Genomic DNA, 20,349 nt, shown 5'->3' on the forward strand with positions numbered 1-20,349 from the left:
TTCATGACTTTGCATTTGGCTGGATTGAATTCGAGAAGCCAGTTACTGGACCACATGTCCAGCATGTCCAGGTCTCTTTGCAGTCCTGCCTCATCCTCGTCCGATTTAATTCTTCTCATCAACTTCACATCATCTGCGAACAGGGACACTTCAGAGTCTATTCCTTCCATCATGTCGTTCACATGTGTGTGTGTGTGTGTGTTGGTTACCATTTTGTCCTAGGCACATGTCGATTAGACACTAGGCCTGTTGTATATGCGTACTTGTATGTGTGCATGTGTGTGTGTGTGTGTGTGTGTGTGTACTCACCTAGTTGTACTCACGTAGTTGAGGTTGCGGGGGTCGAGTCCGAGCTCCTGGCCCCGCCTCTTCACTGATCGCTACTAGGTCACTCTCCCTGAGCCGTGAGCTTTATCATACCTCTGCTTAAAGCTATGTATGGATCCTGCCTCCACTACATCGCTTCCCAAACTATTCCACTTACTGACTACTCTGTGGCTGAAGAAATACTTCCTAACATCCCTGTGATTCATCTGTGTCTTCAGCTTCCAACTGTGTCCCCTTGTTACTGTGTCCAATCTCTGGAACATCCTGTCTTTGTCCACCTTGTCAATTCCTCTCAGTATTTTGTATGTCGTTATCATGTCCCCCCTATCTCTCCTGTCCTCCAGTGTCGTCAGGTTGATTTCCCTTAACCTCTCCTCGTAGGACATACCTCTTAGCTCTGGGACTAGTCTTGTTGCAAACCTTTGCACTTTCTCTAGTTTCTTCACGTGCTTGGCTAGGTGTGGGTTCCAAACTGGTGCCGCATACTCCAATATGGGCCTAACGTACACGGTGTACAGGGTCCTGAATGATTCCTTATTAAGATGTCGGAATGCTGATCTGGGGTTTGCTAGGCGCCCATATGCTGCAGCAGTTATTTGGTTGATATGCGCTTCAGGAGATGTGCCTGGTGTTATACTCACCCCAAGATCTTTTTCCTTGAGTGAGGTTTGTAGTCTCTGGCCCCCCTAGACTGTACTCCGTCTGCGGTCTTCTTTGCCCTTCCCCAATCTTCATGACTTAGCACTTGGTGGGATTGAACTCCAGGAGCCAATTGCTGGACCAGGTCTGCAGCCTGTCCAGATCCCTTTGTAGTTCTGCCTGGTCTTCGATCGAGTGAATTCTTCTCATCAACTTCACGTCATCTGCAAACAGGGACACCTGTGTGTGTGTGTGTGTGTGTGTGTGTGTGTTGGTTACCATTTTGTCCTAGGCACATGTCGATTAGACACTAGGCCTGTTGTATATGCGTGCTTGTATGTGTGCGTGTGTGTGTGTGTGTGTGTGTGTGTGTGTGTGTGTGTGTGTGTGTGTGTGTGTGTGTGTGTGTGTGTGTGTGTGTGTGTGTGTGTGTGTGTGTGTGTATTGGTTGGTTTTTACCATTTTGTCCTAGGCACATGTCGATTAGACACTAGGCCTGTTGTATATGCGTGCTTATATGTGTGTGTGTGTGTGTGTGTGTGTGTGTGTGTGTGTGTGCGCAGCGCTCATCAACAACCTGCTTGATCAGTGTAGCCTCACCTCACGCTGGGGGATTATCACTCTCGAAACCAGTCACAGGTACGAGTTTATTTGTATAGAATCAGTGCCACAGGCTATGAATATGAGTAGAAACACTATATATAGGACAAGGTTTTACTGGCACGTCTCGCTCAGGGTCTGAGTAAAAACTTCGTCTTATTGAAGATTGTAAGGTTGTTCTGCATATAAAACTGAAATAAATGAAGGAAATATAAACAACGTGCCGAAAGTATCTAACCAAGACAAGACTCACAGCAATGTATTCAAATAAGAGAAATTTAAATTTAGAAAGGATATAAGGAAGTATTTTTTGGCAAGAGTAAATTTAGAAAGGATATAAGGAAGTTATGTATTGGCAACACAGTAGTAGAGTGGAACACACTCTCAGGCAGCGTCACTGGGACGAGAACTTTGGGAAGCTTTCAATATAGGTTGCATGTGTACATGAGTGGGTATGGGTGTATGTGAGTTAGACCTGCCTAGCATGGGACAATATTCTTAGACTGTCTCTGTAGGCATCAGTTTCCTTTCTGGTAAGAGTTGCCTTCAGCTGCTTTCACCGAATCTTTTCCTCATTAGCGGCTGGCGCGGCCATTATAACACAATGTCAACATTATACATATTGTGGCATGCAGAACCTTGTACAGCCTCACACACAGTGCTAACTTTTCGCTGCTGCCTAAAATGTTTAAGGCTGCGAACAAAGTGACTTAACAAGCTCATTCTGTATATTGAGACTAGACGCCTAAAATTTGACTAGACGCTAATATAAACAATTTCCAAGTAGTAAGGATGAAAAGTGATAGGTTGGTGTACAATTCTGGGGTGGAAGATAGGAGGGGTAGGGAATGTCCCAGAAATGGTTGTAGGAAGGGTGGGGGTAAAATAGGCTTTAAGTTTTAGGGGTTTATGCATTCAGCAGGCTTGTGTGAGAGTGTTAGAAGTGAATGAAGACAGGTAGTTTTTAATGGACGTATTGTAGGGCTGTGAGCAAAGTAACTTTTATGAAAGGCTTCTGCGGAAACCAGTTAGCCGGACTTGAGTCCTGGAGATAGGAAGCGTAGTGATTACCCACATATAAACTTATATAAGGAGGCTTACATGTAACCTTCTCAGATAATAAGTAGAGAAGAACAGAGTAGAGTAATACGGCGTATTAAGAGGAATGGTCCTGTATGAGTGTTAGAACATTTGACAAACTGATCCTTGGTGAATAAGCCAAGTCGGCAAATTCTGAAGAAAAAAAAAACTCGTGTCAAGTTTACATTTATTTTTAAAGGTAAAGACTACACAATGTCATATTTCTTGTTTGTGGAGAAACTATGCAGGAGCAACGCCAGAGGGGTCCTGCCACGCCAGAGGGGGAATATTTGTGCGTGCCCTCATATCTCTCTTTGTCGCAGGGAGCAAAATATTCTTGACGAGAATGTGTGAGATATACAAAAATCAGTGTGTGGGTGTGTGTCTGTCTGTCAGAGAGAGAGAGAGAGAGAGAGAGAGAGAGAGAGAGAGAGAGAGAGAGAGAGAGAGAGAGAGAGAGAGAGAGAGAGAGAGAGAGAGAGAGAGAGAGAGAGAGAAATGGTTCACTATCAATAAAGAAAACCAGTAGAGGGGGCAAGTTTTGGTGCCACGCGTCCAAGACACTTCAAGTTCTGTGTAAGTTTTCTTTCTTTTAATTCAAATGGGACCATTAAAGCGTAAAATTCAGCCAGTGATAATTGGAACTACTGGTTCTCCTCCTTGAGGTACCAATCACAATCTTGGTAAATTTGGCTAACAAAAACTGTAACATCACATAAGTGTAATGCAATTAAACCTCCAACAGTGCTGTTTATGCTAACTTTCGGGCAAATATTTGAGTAAAGAGAGTAGTAGGAAACTGTTGTTTGGTGACTTTAAAAATATTGCAGCGTTTTGTCGATTACCATTATTATTATCATCATCATCATAATTTCTTGTTTGTACGATCATTTCTCGAAGTTAACTGTGTGTACTTGCGCACGCACGCGCACACACACGCACACACACGCGCGCACACACACGCGCACACACACACACGCACAGTCAGCGAAGAGGCGGGGCCAGAAACTAGGACTCGACTCCTGCAACCACAAATAGGTGAGTACACACACACACACACACACACACACACACACACACACACACACACACACACACACACACACACACACACACAATGAAATAAGAATGGTTGTGACCCTAGATTATATCAACACTTAACACCAGAATTAAACCTGATTACTCACCAATCCTTAGGGACTGTGTGACCTTACGAGTTTATCACTTCCTCAGTAATAATATAATTACCATGATGATCATGATACTACTACTACTAATAATAATAATAATTATAAGAACAAGAAATTGAAGACGGAAGAGGAAGAAGAACAACGTTCAACAATGTGAGGCGAGTAGCAACTGAATAGAGAATTATGTAGTAATCAGGAAGTGAACTACACAGTGCTGCTTAACAACCTACCATGAATTCACAACACACACAATGGAGATAAATATCATCAAGACGACCTTTCGCTCCTTCCAGTGCCATTATCAAGTCACAACCGAAAGTAAGAGAGAGAGAGAGAGAGAGAGAGAGAGAGAGAGAGAGAGAGAGAGAGAGAGAGAGAGAGAGAGAGAGAGAGAGAGAGAGAGAGAGAGAGAGAGAGAGAGAGAGAGTATGTCAGAGGACAAATCAGATGAAGACACATGGAAGAATATTTTAAGTCGAATAGTAATTAAAATTACTTTGAAGGAAAGTGCGCATTTATTCTGCACTCGCTATTTTAAATAAACTATTAAAACGCGCAAGCTAGCTAAACGTTATTAATCACATTAATATTTTTTTTTTACTTCATTTCAATTAATGAACTAGATAACAGTTATATTTTCTTTGATGAATAAGGCTCGTGTAACGCCTGGAGATCTTTACTGATGGCGACGCCTCGCAGAGCGTTGTTGTTACACGGGCGTCTTATTCGCATTTAATTAATCAACCTGTCGTCAACATTACATACCAATGTGATGCTTTATTCCTGCATGCGACAAATTAAATTTGAAACAGGAAAACAAATGCTTCACCATAAGCGTACTGTCAACACCTCAACACGCATCCAGGCTCTGAAAAATATCTGTTCTATTTTGTAGTAGTATATCAGCAACGTTGCATTTATACTTAATATTTATGATTATATATATATATATATATATATATATATATATATATATATATATATATATATATATATATATATATATATATATATATATATATATATATATATATATATATATATATGTCGTGCGGAGTAAGTAAAGCTGGTCAATTATACATTTAAAGATATATTTTTTTCATTTATGTTAATGTATAAATTAATAATTTTGTACCAAAAGCACCTTAGAAAACTTACCTAACCTTATTATAACAAGCGCAATTTAATTTAGTCTAATGCATCTAACCACATTTTATACAAGTTTACAATAATTTAAAAATAAACTCAATGAAATATATTTCTTTCGTTAGGTTGAGTATGATTTTTGCGAAATTATTTTAGCATGCTTTATTTGGCAAGAAGAGCGCTGCTATTTAAGCCAAAACTGTACGTTTTACCAATACATTTCTTTTTTATTAACACATCGAAAAAGAAAAACTTTCATCATTCACTACATCACTATTCTGCCAGAGGTGCGCTTACACTACAGTTATAAAACTGCAACATTAACACCCCTCCTTCAGAATGCCGGCACTGTACTTCCCATCACCAAGAATCAAGCCCAGTCTGCCGGTTTCCCTGAATCCCTTCATAAATATTATCCTGCTCACACCCCAACAGCACGTCAAGTCCTAAAAACTATTTGTCTCCATTCGCTCCTATTTAACACGTTCACGCATGCTTGCTGAAAGTCCAAGCCCCTTGCACACAAAACCTCCTCTACCCCTCCCTCCAACCTTTCCTAGGCCGACCTCTACCTCGCCTTCCCTCCACTACAGATTTATACACTCTCGAAGTCATTCTATCTTGTTCCATCCTCTCTGCATATCCGAACCTCATGAACAACCCTTCCTCAGCCCTCTACGAATTCCCTGTATTATATTCACACCACACATTGCTCTCTGACACGACATCTCCACTGCCTCCAGCCTTCTCCTTGTTGCAACATTCACTACCTATACTTCATGCCCATATAAGAGCGTTGGTATAACTATACTCTCATACATTTCCCTTTTTACTTCCATGGACAAAGTTCTTTGTCTCCACAGACTCCTCAGTGCATCACTCACTTTTTTCCCCTCATCAATTCTGTGATTCACCTCATCTTTCATAGACTCATCTGCTGACACGTCTGCTCCTAAATATCTGAATACATTCGCCTCCTCCATACTCTCTCCCTCCAATCTGATATCCAATCTTTCATTACCTAATTTTTTTATCCTCATCACCTTATTCTCTCCTATATTCACCTTTTTCTTCTCTTACTTACCCTACCAAACTCATCCACCCATCTCTGCAACTTCTCTTCAGAATCCCACAAAAGTACAGTGTCATCAACAAAGAGCAACTGTGACAACTCCCACTTTGTGTCAGATTCTTTACGTTTTAACCCCACAACTCTTGCCAACACCCGAGCATTCACTTCTCTTACAAACCCATCTATAAATATACTGAACCATGGTGTCATCACACATCCTTGTCTAAGGCCTACTTTTACTGGAAAATAATCTCCCTCTCTCCTACATACTCTAACCTGAGTCTCACCATCCTCGTAAAAACTTTTCACTGCTTTCAATAACCTATCTCCTATTCCATACATTTGCAACATCTTCCATATTGCCCCCCTATCCACCCTGTTATACGCCTTTTCCATAAATGCCACAAACATCTCTTTCCCCTTATCTAAATAGTTTACCTATATGGTTCACTGCAAACACTTGGTTTACACATCCCCTACCCTTCCTAAAGCCTCCTTATTCATCTGCTATCCCACTCTCCGTCTTACTATTAATTTTCAATAATAACTAACATACACTTTACCAGGTATACTCAACAGACTTATTCCCCTATAATTTTTTAACTTTCTTTTGTCTTCTTTGCCTTAATACAAAGGAACTATGCACATTCTCTGCCAATCCCTAGGCACCTTACCCTCTTCCATAAAAGCATAAAGGCACTTACCACTTCAGAACTATTTCCCAACCTGCTTTTAACATTTCTATCTTTATCCCATCAATCCCAGCTGCCTTACCCCCCTTCATTCTACCCATCGCCTCACGAACCTTCCCCACACTCAGAACTCGCTCCTCCTCACTCCTACAAGTTGTTATTCCTCCTTGCCTTATACACGAAATCACAGCATCCCTATCTTCATCATTTAACAATTCCTCAAAATATTCCTTCCTGATACCTCTAAATCTCCATTTAATAACTCATACTTTTAACTGTCAAATCCATTCATTCCCTAGGCTTCCTCAATTTATTAATCTCACTCAAAAAAAAAATTCTTATTTTCAACAAAATTTGTTGATAACATCTCACCCACTCTCTCATTTGGTCTCTTTTTACATTGCTTCACCACTCTCTTAACCTCTCTTTTTCTCTCCATATACCCCTCCCTCCTTGCATCACTTCTACTCTATAAAAACCTCTCATATGCTAACTTTTTCTCTCTTAATAATCTATTTACATCATTATTCCAACAATCGCTCTTCCCTCCCGCACCCACTTTCCTGTAACCACAAACTTCTGCTGAACACTCAAACACCACATTCTTAAACCTACCCAATGCATCTTCAACCCTATTGCCTATACTCTCACTAGCCCATCTATCCTCCAATAGTTGTCTATATCTTACCCGAACTGCCCCCTCCTTTAGCTTATAAACCTTCACTTCTCTCTTACCTGCTGATTCTATTTTCCTTGTATACCATCTACCTTTTACTCTTACTGAAGCTACAACTAAAAAGTGATCTGCTATATCTGTGGTCCCTCTATAAACATGTACATCTTTAAGTCTACCCAACAGTCTTATCTACCAACATGTAGTCCAACAAACTACTGTCATTACGCCCTACGTCATATCTTGTATACTTATTTATCCTCTTTTTCTTAAAATATGTATTAACTATATCAAACTCCTTTCTTTACAAGTTCAATCAAAGGGCGGCGCCCATTACCGTTTACACCTGGCACCCCAAACTTACCTACCACACCCTCTTGAAATGTCTCTCCTACTTCAGCATTTAGGTCCCTTACCACAATTACTCTCTTACTTGGTTTAAAAGTTCCTACATACTCGCTTAATATCTCCCAAAAACACTATATATATATATATATATATATATATATATATATATATATATATATATATATATATATATATATATATATATATATATATATATATATATATATATGCAATAAGATCACAGTAAACAGGTGATTTCAAAATATGCAAAACAACCACTCTGATAATGTGAGTAGTCACGAAAGCGCTTGGAATTTCTCTATTCTTTCAGAGTGGTTGTTTTGCATATATATATATATATATATATATATATATATATATATATATATATATATATATATATATATGCAATAAGATCACAGTAAACAGGTGATTTCAGAATATGCAAAATATGAATATTTCCTTTGGTTTATATAAATTAGATCCATTTATAATTAATAGAATTTGGGAAGAATTTAATAATACACTGGACAAACAATAATTTTTTAATTTTCTTGGGGAGAATAGTTTGTGGGTGAGTTGTCCCCTCAAGGAAGGTTCCTTGATGTTGGTGAGGGGCTCTTGATTTAGGGAATTGGATCTGTGCTCCAGTTCCCCGAATTAAGCCTGAATGCCTTCCACATCCCCCCCCTCCCAGGCGCTGTATAATCCTCCGGGTTTAGCGCTTCCCCCTTGATTATAATAATAATAATGTGGGTGAGTTGTGCAAAGGACCTATCCAAGTTGGGTCGGCGCGCGTCAGGTGTTTAACCGTTGTGGGATCTGATAGTGAGGTGCTGGCCAGACCCCTTATATAGCTTCCTTGGATGCTTTACTTTCATAGTTCCTTGATAATGTGAGTAGTCACGAAAGCGCTTGGAATTTCTCTATTCTTTCAGAGTGGTTGTTTTGTATATATATATATATATATATATATATATATATATATATATATATATATATATATATATATATATATTTCATTTTGAACTTCCTTTTTATACAACGCCTTCCGAACTCCACTAACTTCTGCAGCTTATTTTCTGATTTTCCCATTAACACAATGTCATCCGCAAACATCATTTACAACTCCCACTTTTTGTCAACTTTATTAACTTCTAGTCCACACCTTAACGCTTTGGGAATAATTTATCACAAAACCCATCAAAAACACATTAAACAGGTTCCTAGATAATTATAAACACCATGAATTAGGCAATAAAACCAAAACCGTAGGCAAACAGTTTAAATGCACTTATGTGTCAACAGCAGGCTGCAAGTGAGAAAGGCAGGAGTACCAATAAACAGGTGACAATTTTCTGTACAGCCATACAGACAATCGTCTCAAAGTGACGATTCGTGAAGAGTAAGGTTAAACACACACTTCCTGCTGAACTCTGCATAACTTGTTGGTCATCTATAGGGTCCACCAGGCCTGCTACTTTCTAGCCATGTTAATTATATTCACAATATAATCAACATAATCCATGGGGAAGCGGAAAATAATTGTTCCTCCGTAAGCCATGCGTGTCGTATGAGTCAACTAAAATGCCGGGAGCAAGGGGCTAGTAACCCCTTCTGCATAAATTACTAAACTGAAAAAGAAGATCTTTCGTTTTTCTTTTTAGGTCACCCTGTCTCGGTGGGATACAGCCGGTTCGTTGAAAAAAAAAAGATCCTAATTTTATTAGTCTCAATTCAAACCATATCCAAATCGCAGGTTATAAATCACAGTAAATTTAAAGAAATGGAAAATCCCTCCGTTACAATTAGGCTGAAAAATGGGTTGCTGAAACTTGGGTATTCAGGCCGTGTAAATCGGTAACTCAGCATCAGGGTGTCACTCTCGGTGTCACTCTCCCTGCCATCACGTTAAAGTGACCCAGCGTCGGAAGGAATCACAAACTCCCACTATCAATGTAAGATAACTCAGCGTTGGAGGGGGTCACAAACACTCACTATCAATGTAAGGTAACAGCGTAACAGGGAAGCAATCCTATGTGATGGATGTGCTATATCCTATTCTATCCTTGTAAAATGGCGCATAGATCAGGGTAGATACAGTGTGGTGTAACAAACTGTTTTATTACAAAACCTAAGAGGCAGCAAGAGACCCCGCCCGCCAGGTTTTGTGGACAATGCAGCAGGTAAAGTTGCACTTGAAGTGGCCGGCCCCGGATATGGTGGGTGAGAGCGTCCATTACAGAGGACGGAGCAGGCGGATGTTGACCCCACGGTACCTCACTCATACACACACACTCACACCGTTGCTGGGGAAACCTCCAGCAAGCTAGCCATTCCCTAGGCACGTTTCCATCTCTACATTCCCACGTCCTTTTCCTTTCCCCCCCCCCCTCTATTCCTTTATTCCCTCCTCTCCATTCTCTCCTTTTTCTTAATTCCTTTGCTTCCAAATTAAATTTCTACCTTTTTTATACGCCAATTTTTAATTTTGCAGAAAAAACTTGCCTAAAAACTTAACCTTGAAAAAGTTAGGTATATCAACCAGCTCAATTTACCTAACGTACCTAAGAACCTGCATAACTTTAGTTAAGTGTTTTCTTTGGGTGGAGGCTGGGGGAAAGTGAGAGAATCTTCAGACCACCAGGATGACACAAGACTCAGTAAAAACGCCTCCTGACGCGGGTCAGGGTCGACTGATGACCTGACGCAGGTCATGGTCAACTGATGACCTCTTGACGCGCGTCATGGTCGACTTATGACCTCTTGACGGGCGTCATGGTCGACTGATGACCTGACGCTCGTCATGGTCGACAGATGACCTCTTGACGCGCGTCATAATCGACTGATGACCTTGGCGCGCGTCATAATCGACTGATGACCTCTTGACGCGCGTCATAATCGACTGATGACCTCTTGACGCGCGTCATAATCGGCTGATGACCTCTTGACGCGCGTCATAATCGACTGATGACCTGACGCTCGTCATGGTCGACTGATGACCTCTTGACGTGGGTTATGGTCAGCTGATGACCTCAGTGATTAGGTAATCACTGACGTATCGGGGTCAGGTTTCAGTCCCATTTAAAATAGTATTAAGAGCAAGAGAGCTCTGTGGACCTCTAAGGAACCTCTATACTCTCGTACAGTCTTAAAATTTATTCTCGTCACTCAATAACTCCAAGAGAGAGAGGAAAGGTAGAAAGATACAGTATTTCTTAGTCACAGCACAGACCTGGAAGTGAAGGCAACACCGGTGGTTCAAACACGCAAGTAGAAACATGCATCTCTGAGTTACAACATACACCTAGAAGTACAATGAAAGCTTCTACATCAGTGGTACACAATACCGACAAGATGAAGAATTAAACACATGTACATCTGGGTAACTTATTTGTCGACATTTCACCATTCAGTGGCTTTATCAATACAAATTCAAGGACAATGGGTAGACTGTAGAACTATATACAAAAGACGAGGTAATTAGTCCCTCAGCCTTGGAGTTTGTGAAGAGTACTTTAGTCTTCAAGACTACGGTACTCTTAACCACCTCTAAGGCTGAGGGACTGAGTACCTCATCTTTTGTATATAGTTCTACAGTCTACCCATTATGTCCTTCAATTTGTATTGATAAAGCCATTGGATGGTGCAACGTCTACAAATAAAGTTACCACGATGTTGCACATGTGTCTAATTCTTCACGATGAAAGCTTGCCTATACTGTCTGTCACCTGGTGACAACGTAGAGACACGTCTCAACGCTACAGCACACCGCTACACTCTTCCCAGCGCTCCAGTTTATCACTTCACAAACACACCCACATACGATAATGACATCAGTTTTTTTCAGGATGCGTGTTCCTTTCCCATGAAAAGTACGCTTTACTGAACCTTTCCCATGAAACGTGTCTTTCTGAACCCTTAACATGAAAAGTATACATTTATGAATCGTTAACATGAAACGTGTATCTTTCTGACCTTTTGAGAGGAAAAGTATGTCTTTTTGAACTTTTTCTATGAAGCGTTTGCGTTTCTGAACTTTTCCCATGAAGCGTTTGCGTTTCTGAACTTTTCCCATGAAGCGTTTGCGTTTCTGAAGTTTCCCCATGAAGCGTTTGCATTTCTGAACTTTTCCCATGAAGCGTTTGCGTTTTTGAACTTTTCCCATGAAGCGTTTGCCTTTCTGAACTTTTCCCATGAAGCGTTTGCGTTTCTGAAGTTTCCCCATGAAGCGTTTGCGTTTCTGAACTTTTCCCATGAAGCGTTTGCGTTTCTGAACTTTTCCCATGAAGCGTTTGCGTTTCTGAACTTTTCCCATGAAGCGTTTGCCTTTCTGAGCCTTTCCAATCGACAGTTCGTCCGATTCCCGTTAGAACTCAGGAGACGAGATCAGGTTTCAATCCTTAATTAGTCAATGGTGCCCTAGTTATCGCACTATATATATGGCGCAATAAAAGATTAAATTCCCTTCACCATTCCCGTCACGGCTGTAAAGCCAACACGGAAAAAAATACTTTAATCAATGCACGCGAAATTCAATTACACTCACTGTGAGAGGCGAGAGGCCAGGCATTGAATCACACACACGCACGGGGAAGCAAGCATTGGTTCAAACACCATACACAGTATCAGGTGTAAGTATGATAGGGGAGTTCTGAAGACAAGGAAACCGTAAAGCCAGTTGATAAGAGTTCGAAGACGGGGGCAGGAGCTATCATTCAACCCCGGCAAACACATCGAGACGAGTACAACTGGGTGAACATAGGCATTAACATACGTGGTCACTATGAGTGACCCCAACACAGACACAGGCACACACAGACACACACAGTCCGGAGAGTGATATAGTCGAGGCAGGATCCACAAATAGCTTTAAGAAGAGGTACGATGAAGCTCTTGGAGCAGGGACATAGTGGACCTAGTAGCGATCAGCGAAGAGGTGGGGCCAGGAGCTGTGAATCGACCCCTGCACCACAAATAGGTGAGTACACACACACACACACACACACACACACGTTCTCGTAAACGTATACTGTGAAACATTCATATAATAAGAGCAATAAAAGATAGCGACTAAGATAGAGTAATACTGGCAGTGTTGGTGTGTAGTAAGAGGATCAAAGGCATGAATTATCCAGGTGTTTGTTGCTTAGCGATGTTGTCTTCGTCGCTAGAGGTCGATACACATTATGCAAATGAGTGTGTATTGATGACTTGTGTGGCTGTGCACTAGGTGAGTGACCCCTGTTGGGTCACTCACCTTGTGTACAGTTGTACAGTGTGTGCACTCACCTAACTGTGGTTGAAGAGGTCGAATCTCAGTTCCTGGCCCTGTCTCTCTGTTGGCCGCTACTGGTTTTACTCTCCTTGCTAAGTGAGTCCTATCATACCAGTTTTAAAGGCTACGTATGGATTAACAATACCACGGGTGGGGTTAGAACCCCTCGATCAGAGTCTCAAAAATTCAGACCGTCGCGACGGTCTGGGGTTTTGGGACTCTCTGATCGCGGGTTCTAACCCCGCCCCATGGGATGGTTTGTTTGCAATCGTGTCATTACGATTTCGTGAATCGAGCTACGTATGGATTCTTTATGTGTGTGTGTGTGTGTGTGTGTGTGTGTGTGTGAGAGAGAGAGAGAGAGAGAGAGAGAGAGAGAGAGAGAGAGAGAGAGAGAGAGAGAGAGAGAGAGAGAGAGAGAGAGAGAGAGAGAGAGAGAGAGAGAGAGAGAGAGAGAGAGGGTGGGGGTAGCTCACAACACAAGTGTTTCATGATCACAACAATCACCGTCACAGGTTTCCAGAAATGCGCAGAAGAAAGAACTCAGCAGTCTGACTCACTTCCGGTCATCTTTAATTTCCCCCGCAAGTGGTTCAGTCCGCCACCGTGAAGGATTTCACCGCCGCGCTCACTACTGAGACGTTTCGCTCTCCAGGAGCTTGGCTTGACAAAGCTCCTGGAGAACGAAACTTTACCACAATAAAATGTCACTAGTTGCGTCTGTGTCCATTTACCTAATATTTTGTCGGTATTCTATCATTATTACATCGACTGGTAAAACACTGGACCGCGAGTGTAGGACACAGGATCGAGCCTTCATCAGGATACGAGGATTTAGCACATCAATTTTTAAACGCTTACCAAACCCTTAAAAAAGTTACTCAGAGTATAGTTATAAATGATGACGTCATCTTGTTACAGAATCTTCGTAAAATAATGATTACGTCATTTTGCTGTAGCACCTTCATAAAATAATGATGTCATCTTGTTATAGCATCTTCATAAAAATAATGATAATGCCACCTTCTTACAGCATCTTAATAATGATAATGCCACATTCTTACAGCATCTTAATAATGATAATGCCACCTTCTTACAGCATCTTAATAATGATAATGCCACCTTCTTACAGCATCTTAATAATGATAATGCCACCTTCTTACAGCATCTTAATAATGATAATGCCACCTTCTTACAGCATCTTAATAATGATAATGCCACCTTCTTACAGCATCTTAATAAAGATGAAGATAATATTATCCTGATGTATCATCATGATGCTATAAAGTTACTTGCGTAATTTATATGCGTACTGTTGTACCTCTGATGTACCCAACCCCGTGAACTGACAGATGTGTGCCACAGCCACGACACAACAACCCCGTGAACTGACAGATGTGTGCCACAGCCACGACACAACTCAGTGAATGTGATACATGGCGCTAGGTTGTGGAAAGTAATAATCTTGTTTACGTCAGGCGATATTAATTAGGTCTAAGACGTATCAATCATACGTACGTCATTACGGCCACAATTCACCTTTACAAGAATACTTCATTGTCTTCAGCAGATATTGCGCTCAGTCCATATACACTGCGAGGTATACAACTTTCGGTGTGCATACACATGATATATGCACCGTTTGGTGTATATACACAGGATATATACACCTGTGTGTGTTGCTCGTACTGTCATAGTACTGAGCAAGTATACTCCCATGATGAAAGCTTGTTCCATACACGTTCATGGAAACTAGTTGTTACGACTTTGATGTTGTAACTTGAATAAAATGTTCAAGGCTTTACCTAAAGGCTGCTCACACTGCTATGTCACTGCGTAACACTGGTGTTAGGATTTAACACACACACCTGCAGCTGATAACACGGATGCTATATCGTTCGAATGATGGATTAGTAAGAATAAATAGTAAAAATGATCATGCGGGAAGAGGAAGAGATGGAGGAGGAGGAGGAGGAAGTGAAGTACGGTTGGAGAATTTGGAATTTCAAGGGGGAAGGGAGGGGGAAGGGAGGGGGAAGGGAGGGGGAAGGGAGGGGGAAGGGAGGAAGGGAGGGGGAAGGGAAGGGGAAGGGAGGGGGAAGGGAGGGGGAAGGGAGAGAGAGAGAGAGAGAGAGAGAGAGAGAGAGAGAGAGAGAGAGAGAGAGAGAGACCATCAGCATTACTCTCTCAGCTTCCGCCACTGTGAAAATCCCTCACTCATTTTTGTGGAAAAAAGTTTTTGGATATTACGCGCGATTTTTTTTCTTAAACAATGAAATCTATTTTTTGGGGGGACCAAAAATATTGCCTTGCAGGCTCATGCAACCTCACTGAATTATTCATGAGGCTAAAATTAGTTTTTGGTAGAGCACTTGTAAAAAAAAAAACACACAAGGTATGCCAGCAACATTACTGGAAATAGCCGGTCGAACCACAGCGCCCTCTCTCAAGGTATTAATAACTTTTATATGTAGTAAGGAACCGTTTGTTGTGGTGTTACTAATGTTTGTTGTGACAAGGTGTTACTAATGTTGTGACAAGGTGTTACTAACGTTTGTGGTGTTACTAATGTTGTGACAAGGTGTTACTAACGTTTGTGGTGTTACTAATGTTGTGACAAGGTGTTACTAACGTTTGTGGTGTTACTAATGTTTGTGACAAGGTGTTAATAACGTTTGTGACAAGGTGTTACTAATGTTTATTTTGACAAGGAGTTACTAACGTTTGTTGGATGTAACCAACGTTATAACATTATTGTTATTATCGTCATCATCATATTATCAGTATTACTAAAATAAGAGGAATACAAAAGAAAATATTCCAATCAGTAAGAAAAATAAAATACAAGCAAGTTGTAGGGACGAGTAACCAGAGGTAATAAGAATGGTGAAGCAGCAGCAGCAGCACAGCGAAGATACTCACTAGATAGGAGAACCTGTTCTTCCGTCTGATGAAGCACAGCACCAGCAGTCCCGTCAGGATCAACTGTAACAAAGTTAAACGCCTTATTTAGATTTCCCAAGACTCACAATGGAGGGTACTGCCTATTGGCAGGTCCATGAATCATAACTATATATCATGTTTCCCAGGACTCACGGTAGTGGGTATTACGGATGCTAAGTACCACTGTATTACCAGGTACCCTGTAGTAGACGCATACCACTGCAGTACCAAGTACCACTGATGCACCTTGCCCATCCAACACTCACGCTCAGGCCTTTTAATTAGTGTTGCCCCTCTATAGTGTTATTGTTCTGCATACATTTGTAGTTACAATGTTGTTTTCGGAATCATTTAAATACAAATGGGCTACTCGAAAGCATTTATGTTTGAGGTTTAGACTAGCAGACTGTGGTATCACGAGCAAGGCAGGATAACCTCGCCAGGCCTGCAGGGTTTAGACTAGCAGGTTGTGGTATCACGAGCAAGGCAGGATAACCTCGCCAGGCCTGCAGGGTTTAGACTAGCAGACTGTGGTAGCACGAGCAAGGCAGGATAACCTCGCCAGGCCTGCAGGGTTCAGACTAGCAGGTTGTGGTATCACGAGCAAGGCAGGATAACCTCGCCAGGCCTGCAGGGTTTAGACTAGCAGGTTGTGGTATCACGAGCAAGGCAGGATAACCGGGCCAGGCCTACAGTGTTTAGACTAGCAGGCTGTGGCACCACGAGGAAGGCAGGATGACCTCGCCAGCCCTGCAGTGGCCACCACTCCTGAACGCTGCAACGATAAAATACCGTGTGTGAGAAAGAATGTATGAGTGATGAGGGTGGGGGGTGGCAGATAAAGGAATACACGAGTGCGTGGGAAATATCAATGTTGTAGATGTTGAGCTAATGTTTAGATTCTTCCCGCCGCCTTCACCCTGCCTTCCCTGCAGGTAATACGTGACACATGAAAGACTGGATGATTACCACGGTGAGGCGCCATGCCAGTGGTATACACTGAGACCACAACACAGAACAATGAACACTAACACAACATAGGAGAGTGCACACTGAAAACCCAACACAGGAGAGTAAACACTAACAAACCAAAGGAAACCTTACCAAAAGGAGTTTAATTGCCTATCCTGATTGGCTATTTGTGTTACCCTCACGTTGTTTCAGACAAAATAATTACACACTAGGCTGGGGCATAAATAGCGTGAATGATAGTGCCAGCACTGACCAAAACTGCCAGCCCCAAAACAAGGCTTAACACCTAATTGAAATTCAGGGATATATTAACAGACGAAATAATAAGTTCACATATTTTTAATTAAATACCTGGTTATATTATCGAAAATATTCATAAATATATATATATATATATATATATATATATATATACATATATATATATATATATATATATATATAATATATATATATACATAATATATATATATATATATACATATATAATATATATATAATATATAACTATATATATATATACATATATATATATATATAATATATATATACATATATATATATCATATATATATATATAATATATATATACATATGTATATATCATATATATAATATATATATATATATATATACATATATATATATATAATATATATATATACATATATATATATATATATGTATATCATATATATATACAATATATATATACATATATATACATATATCATATGTATATATATATAATTTTAAAACTAAGACGCAACAATGTTTATTTACAAATAAGATAATTTAGAGTTATATTTTTAAAGACTCAAAAGGTACCAACATGAAGTAATTTTTTAATATAAAAATCGTATTTTCACTATTAATTTAACAAAGACATATTTTCACTCCGAAGACACCAGGATGGATTTATCTGTAAACTATAATAACCATATTATCAGCATTATAACAGGCATAGAATAACTCCATGTATACAGCTATGAAGTAATGTATATCAAAACTACAGTGTCACTCCATTTCTACAGATATGGAGTACTGTATAACAAACAAGTCACACCATGCATAATGTCACTGCCAGCAGTGTGAAAGAACTCAGAAGACAGAACTCAGGAAAGCATGACAACTTGTAGATGAATATCTACGATAATACATGAGCCACGTGTGTAATGACACCTTCACTTTATGATAATGAATGAGACATGTATGTAATTACACCTTCACTTCATGATAATGAATGACATGTAATGACACTTTCACTTGATGGTAATGAACGACATGTATATAATGGATGCAGGCAGTTAATGATGCTCTACGTTCGCCAATGCTATCTCCTTTATTGATTAACTCATTAATTTATTCATACGGTTATTATTCTTATCACATGTGATGGTAAAACTGAAAGCCATTTACCATCCTCCTGGCAAATTTACCATTCATGTAAACATACGACCTGCCGCATTTTAATTAAAATTACCCTAATTACCAAGTAACACTGCAATACATTCATACATATTTACAGTGCAACTGAAGAGTAAATTACTCGCATTTACAAATACATTTACAACAGTACACATACCAAATGATAAATATGGTGCGAAAACACGCTTACAACGTGTAGATGTGTTCCATAAGTGCAAGCAACTTACGGCATATAGCTATTTTGTATATTATGAAACAAATTACTACGTCAGGAAAATAAATATAAAACAAAAACTTTCCCTACGGAACAAAAACAAACAAATTCGAAATTTGCAGCCAGAAAGCAGGAGCATCAATCCCAGTTTAGTGAGTTTAGTGGAGGAAGCTGCTTAGAGGGAGAGAGGGAGGGAGGGAGGGAGGGAGAGAGAGAGAGAGAGAGAGAGAGAGAGAGAGAGAGAGAGAGAGAGAGAGAGAGAGAGAGAGAGAGAGAGAGAGACAGAGAGACAGAGACACACACACAGAGACAGAGACCTTCAAATGAGCTGATGTAGGTAACTGTTCTTAGCTTGTACATAATGTTAGGAACCCTAAACCTAACCTTGTAAAAACCCTGTAAATAAGAGAGAGAGCGAGAGAGAGAGAGAGAGAGAGAGAGAGAGAGAGAGAGAGAGAGAGAGAGAGAGAGAGAGAGAGAGAGAGAGAGAGAGAGAGAGAATCACATGCATATGCAGACGACTGTACACTGACATTCACTTATCCAAGAGAAGAAATGCCAGCTGCTCTAAGCTACATCAATCACCAGCTGAGAGCTATATCAGCTTGGGGAAATAGATGGCAAGTAACATTTGCACCTGAGAAAACGCAAATGATGATCGTCTCTAGGCACCATGATGGTAATGCTGGTGCAGTAGTAAGGATGAATGGGAGGATGTTGGCACCTGGAGAAGAAGTTGATATCCTTGGGGTGAAATTTGACTCCAAACTAACCATGAAGAACCATGTTGTAAATCTTGCAAACAAGGCAGCCAGGAAGCTTACAGCACTTCGCCGTATCTCGCATCTGCTTGACAGTAGGGGTTGCAAGATCCTGTACGAGGCACAAGTACGCTCACACCTTGAGTATGCTCCACTTTCTTGGTTTGCCTGTCCCCCCTCTCATCTGCGACTGCTTGACAGAGTAGAGAACAGAGCAAGACGTCTCATCTCTCGCCTGGACCCATCCTGGATGGATCTGTCATTTCACCAGAGCCTTCAACATAGGAGGGATGTGGGTGGCCTTACTGTTATGTACAAGGCCAATATTGTCAAAATACCACACTTGGATCCACTTCGAGGACAGCGCGAAACAAGCTTTTATGCCACAAGACGGGCAGAAAGCAGCAACTTCACTCTGGCTGTACCCTTCTCCAGAACATCACTCCATCTGAGATCATACATACCCAGGATGACTCGAGTATGGAACACATTCGTACAGCATAATGATGTCAACGAGATAACGTCAGTTGATCAAATGAAAATGCTGGCCCACAGATGGCTCCAACTTCATCCTGTTCCCTACTTGTATGTCTCATAACAATAAAAATGCTTTCAAATGAGCTGATGTAGGTAACAGCTCTTAGCTTGTCAATAAAGTTAGGAATCCTTAACCTGTAAATAGCTTGTCAATAAAGCTAGGGATCCTTAACCTTGTCAAACCATGTGTAAAAAAAAAAAAAAAAAAAAAAAAAAAGAGAGAGAGAGAGAGAGAGAATGAGAATGTATTACCTACCTAGCCTAACTTAAACTAACGAAGAATAATGAACAAATATTTTTGAAGAGGCTTGGGTCGTGCAGAAATCAATGTACTGTAATGTGTGTGAAAACTCACGTCTTGTCAGGAGTACACGATGATTGGCGCACGATCACCTATTATTTATTATTATTATTATTATTATTTATAAGTCCTGAACTCGTAGGGTCAT

General features: G+C 40.5%; 1 protein-coding gene across 2 annotated transcripts in view; it reads right to left on the reverse strand.

Annotated features, from left to right (window-relative positions):
- LOC128696069 (uncharacterized) overlaps window positions 1-20,349 on the reverse strand; it is a 218,843-nt gene that overhangs the window by 48,668 nt on the left and 149,826 nt on the right. For both annotated transcript variants that reach the window (XM_070094938.1, XM_070094937.1), the window contains exon 4: window positions 15,968-16,030. In XM_070094938.1, coding sequence (XP_069951039.1) covers window positions 15,968-16,030 — 63 coding nt within the window. The remainder of the gene's footprint in view (window positions 1-15,967; window positions 16,031-20,349) is intronic.

This window comes from Cherax quadricarinatus, chromosome 48 (assembly GCF_038502225.1).
Source record: "Cherax quadricarinatus isolate ZL_2023a chromosome 48, ASM3850222v1, whole genome shotgun sequence".
Classification (NCBI taxonomy): domain Eukaryota; kingdom Metazoa; phylum Arthropoda; class Malacostraca; order Decapoda; family Parastacidae; genus Cherax; species Cherax quadricarinatus.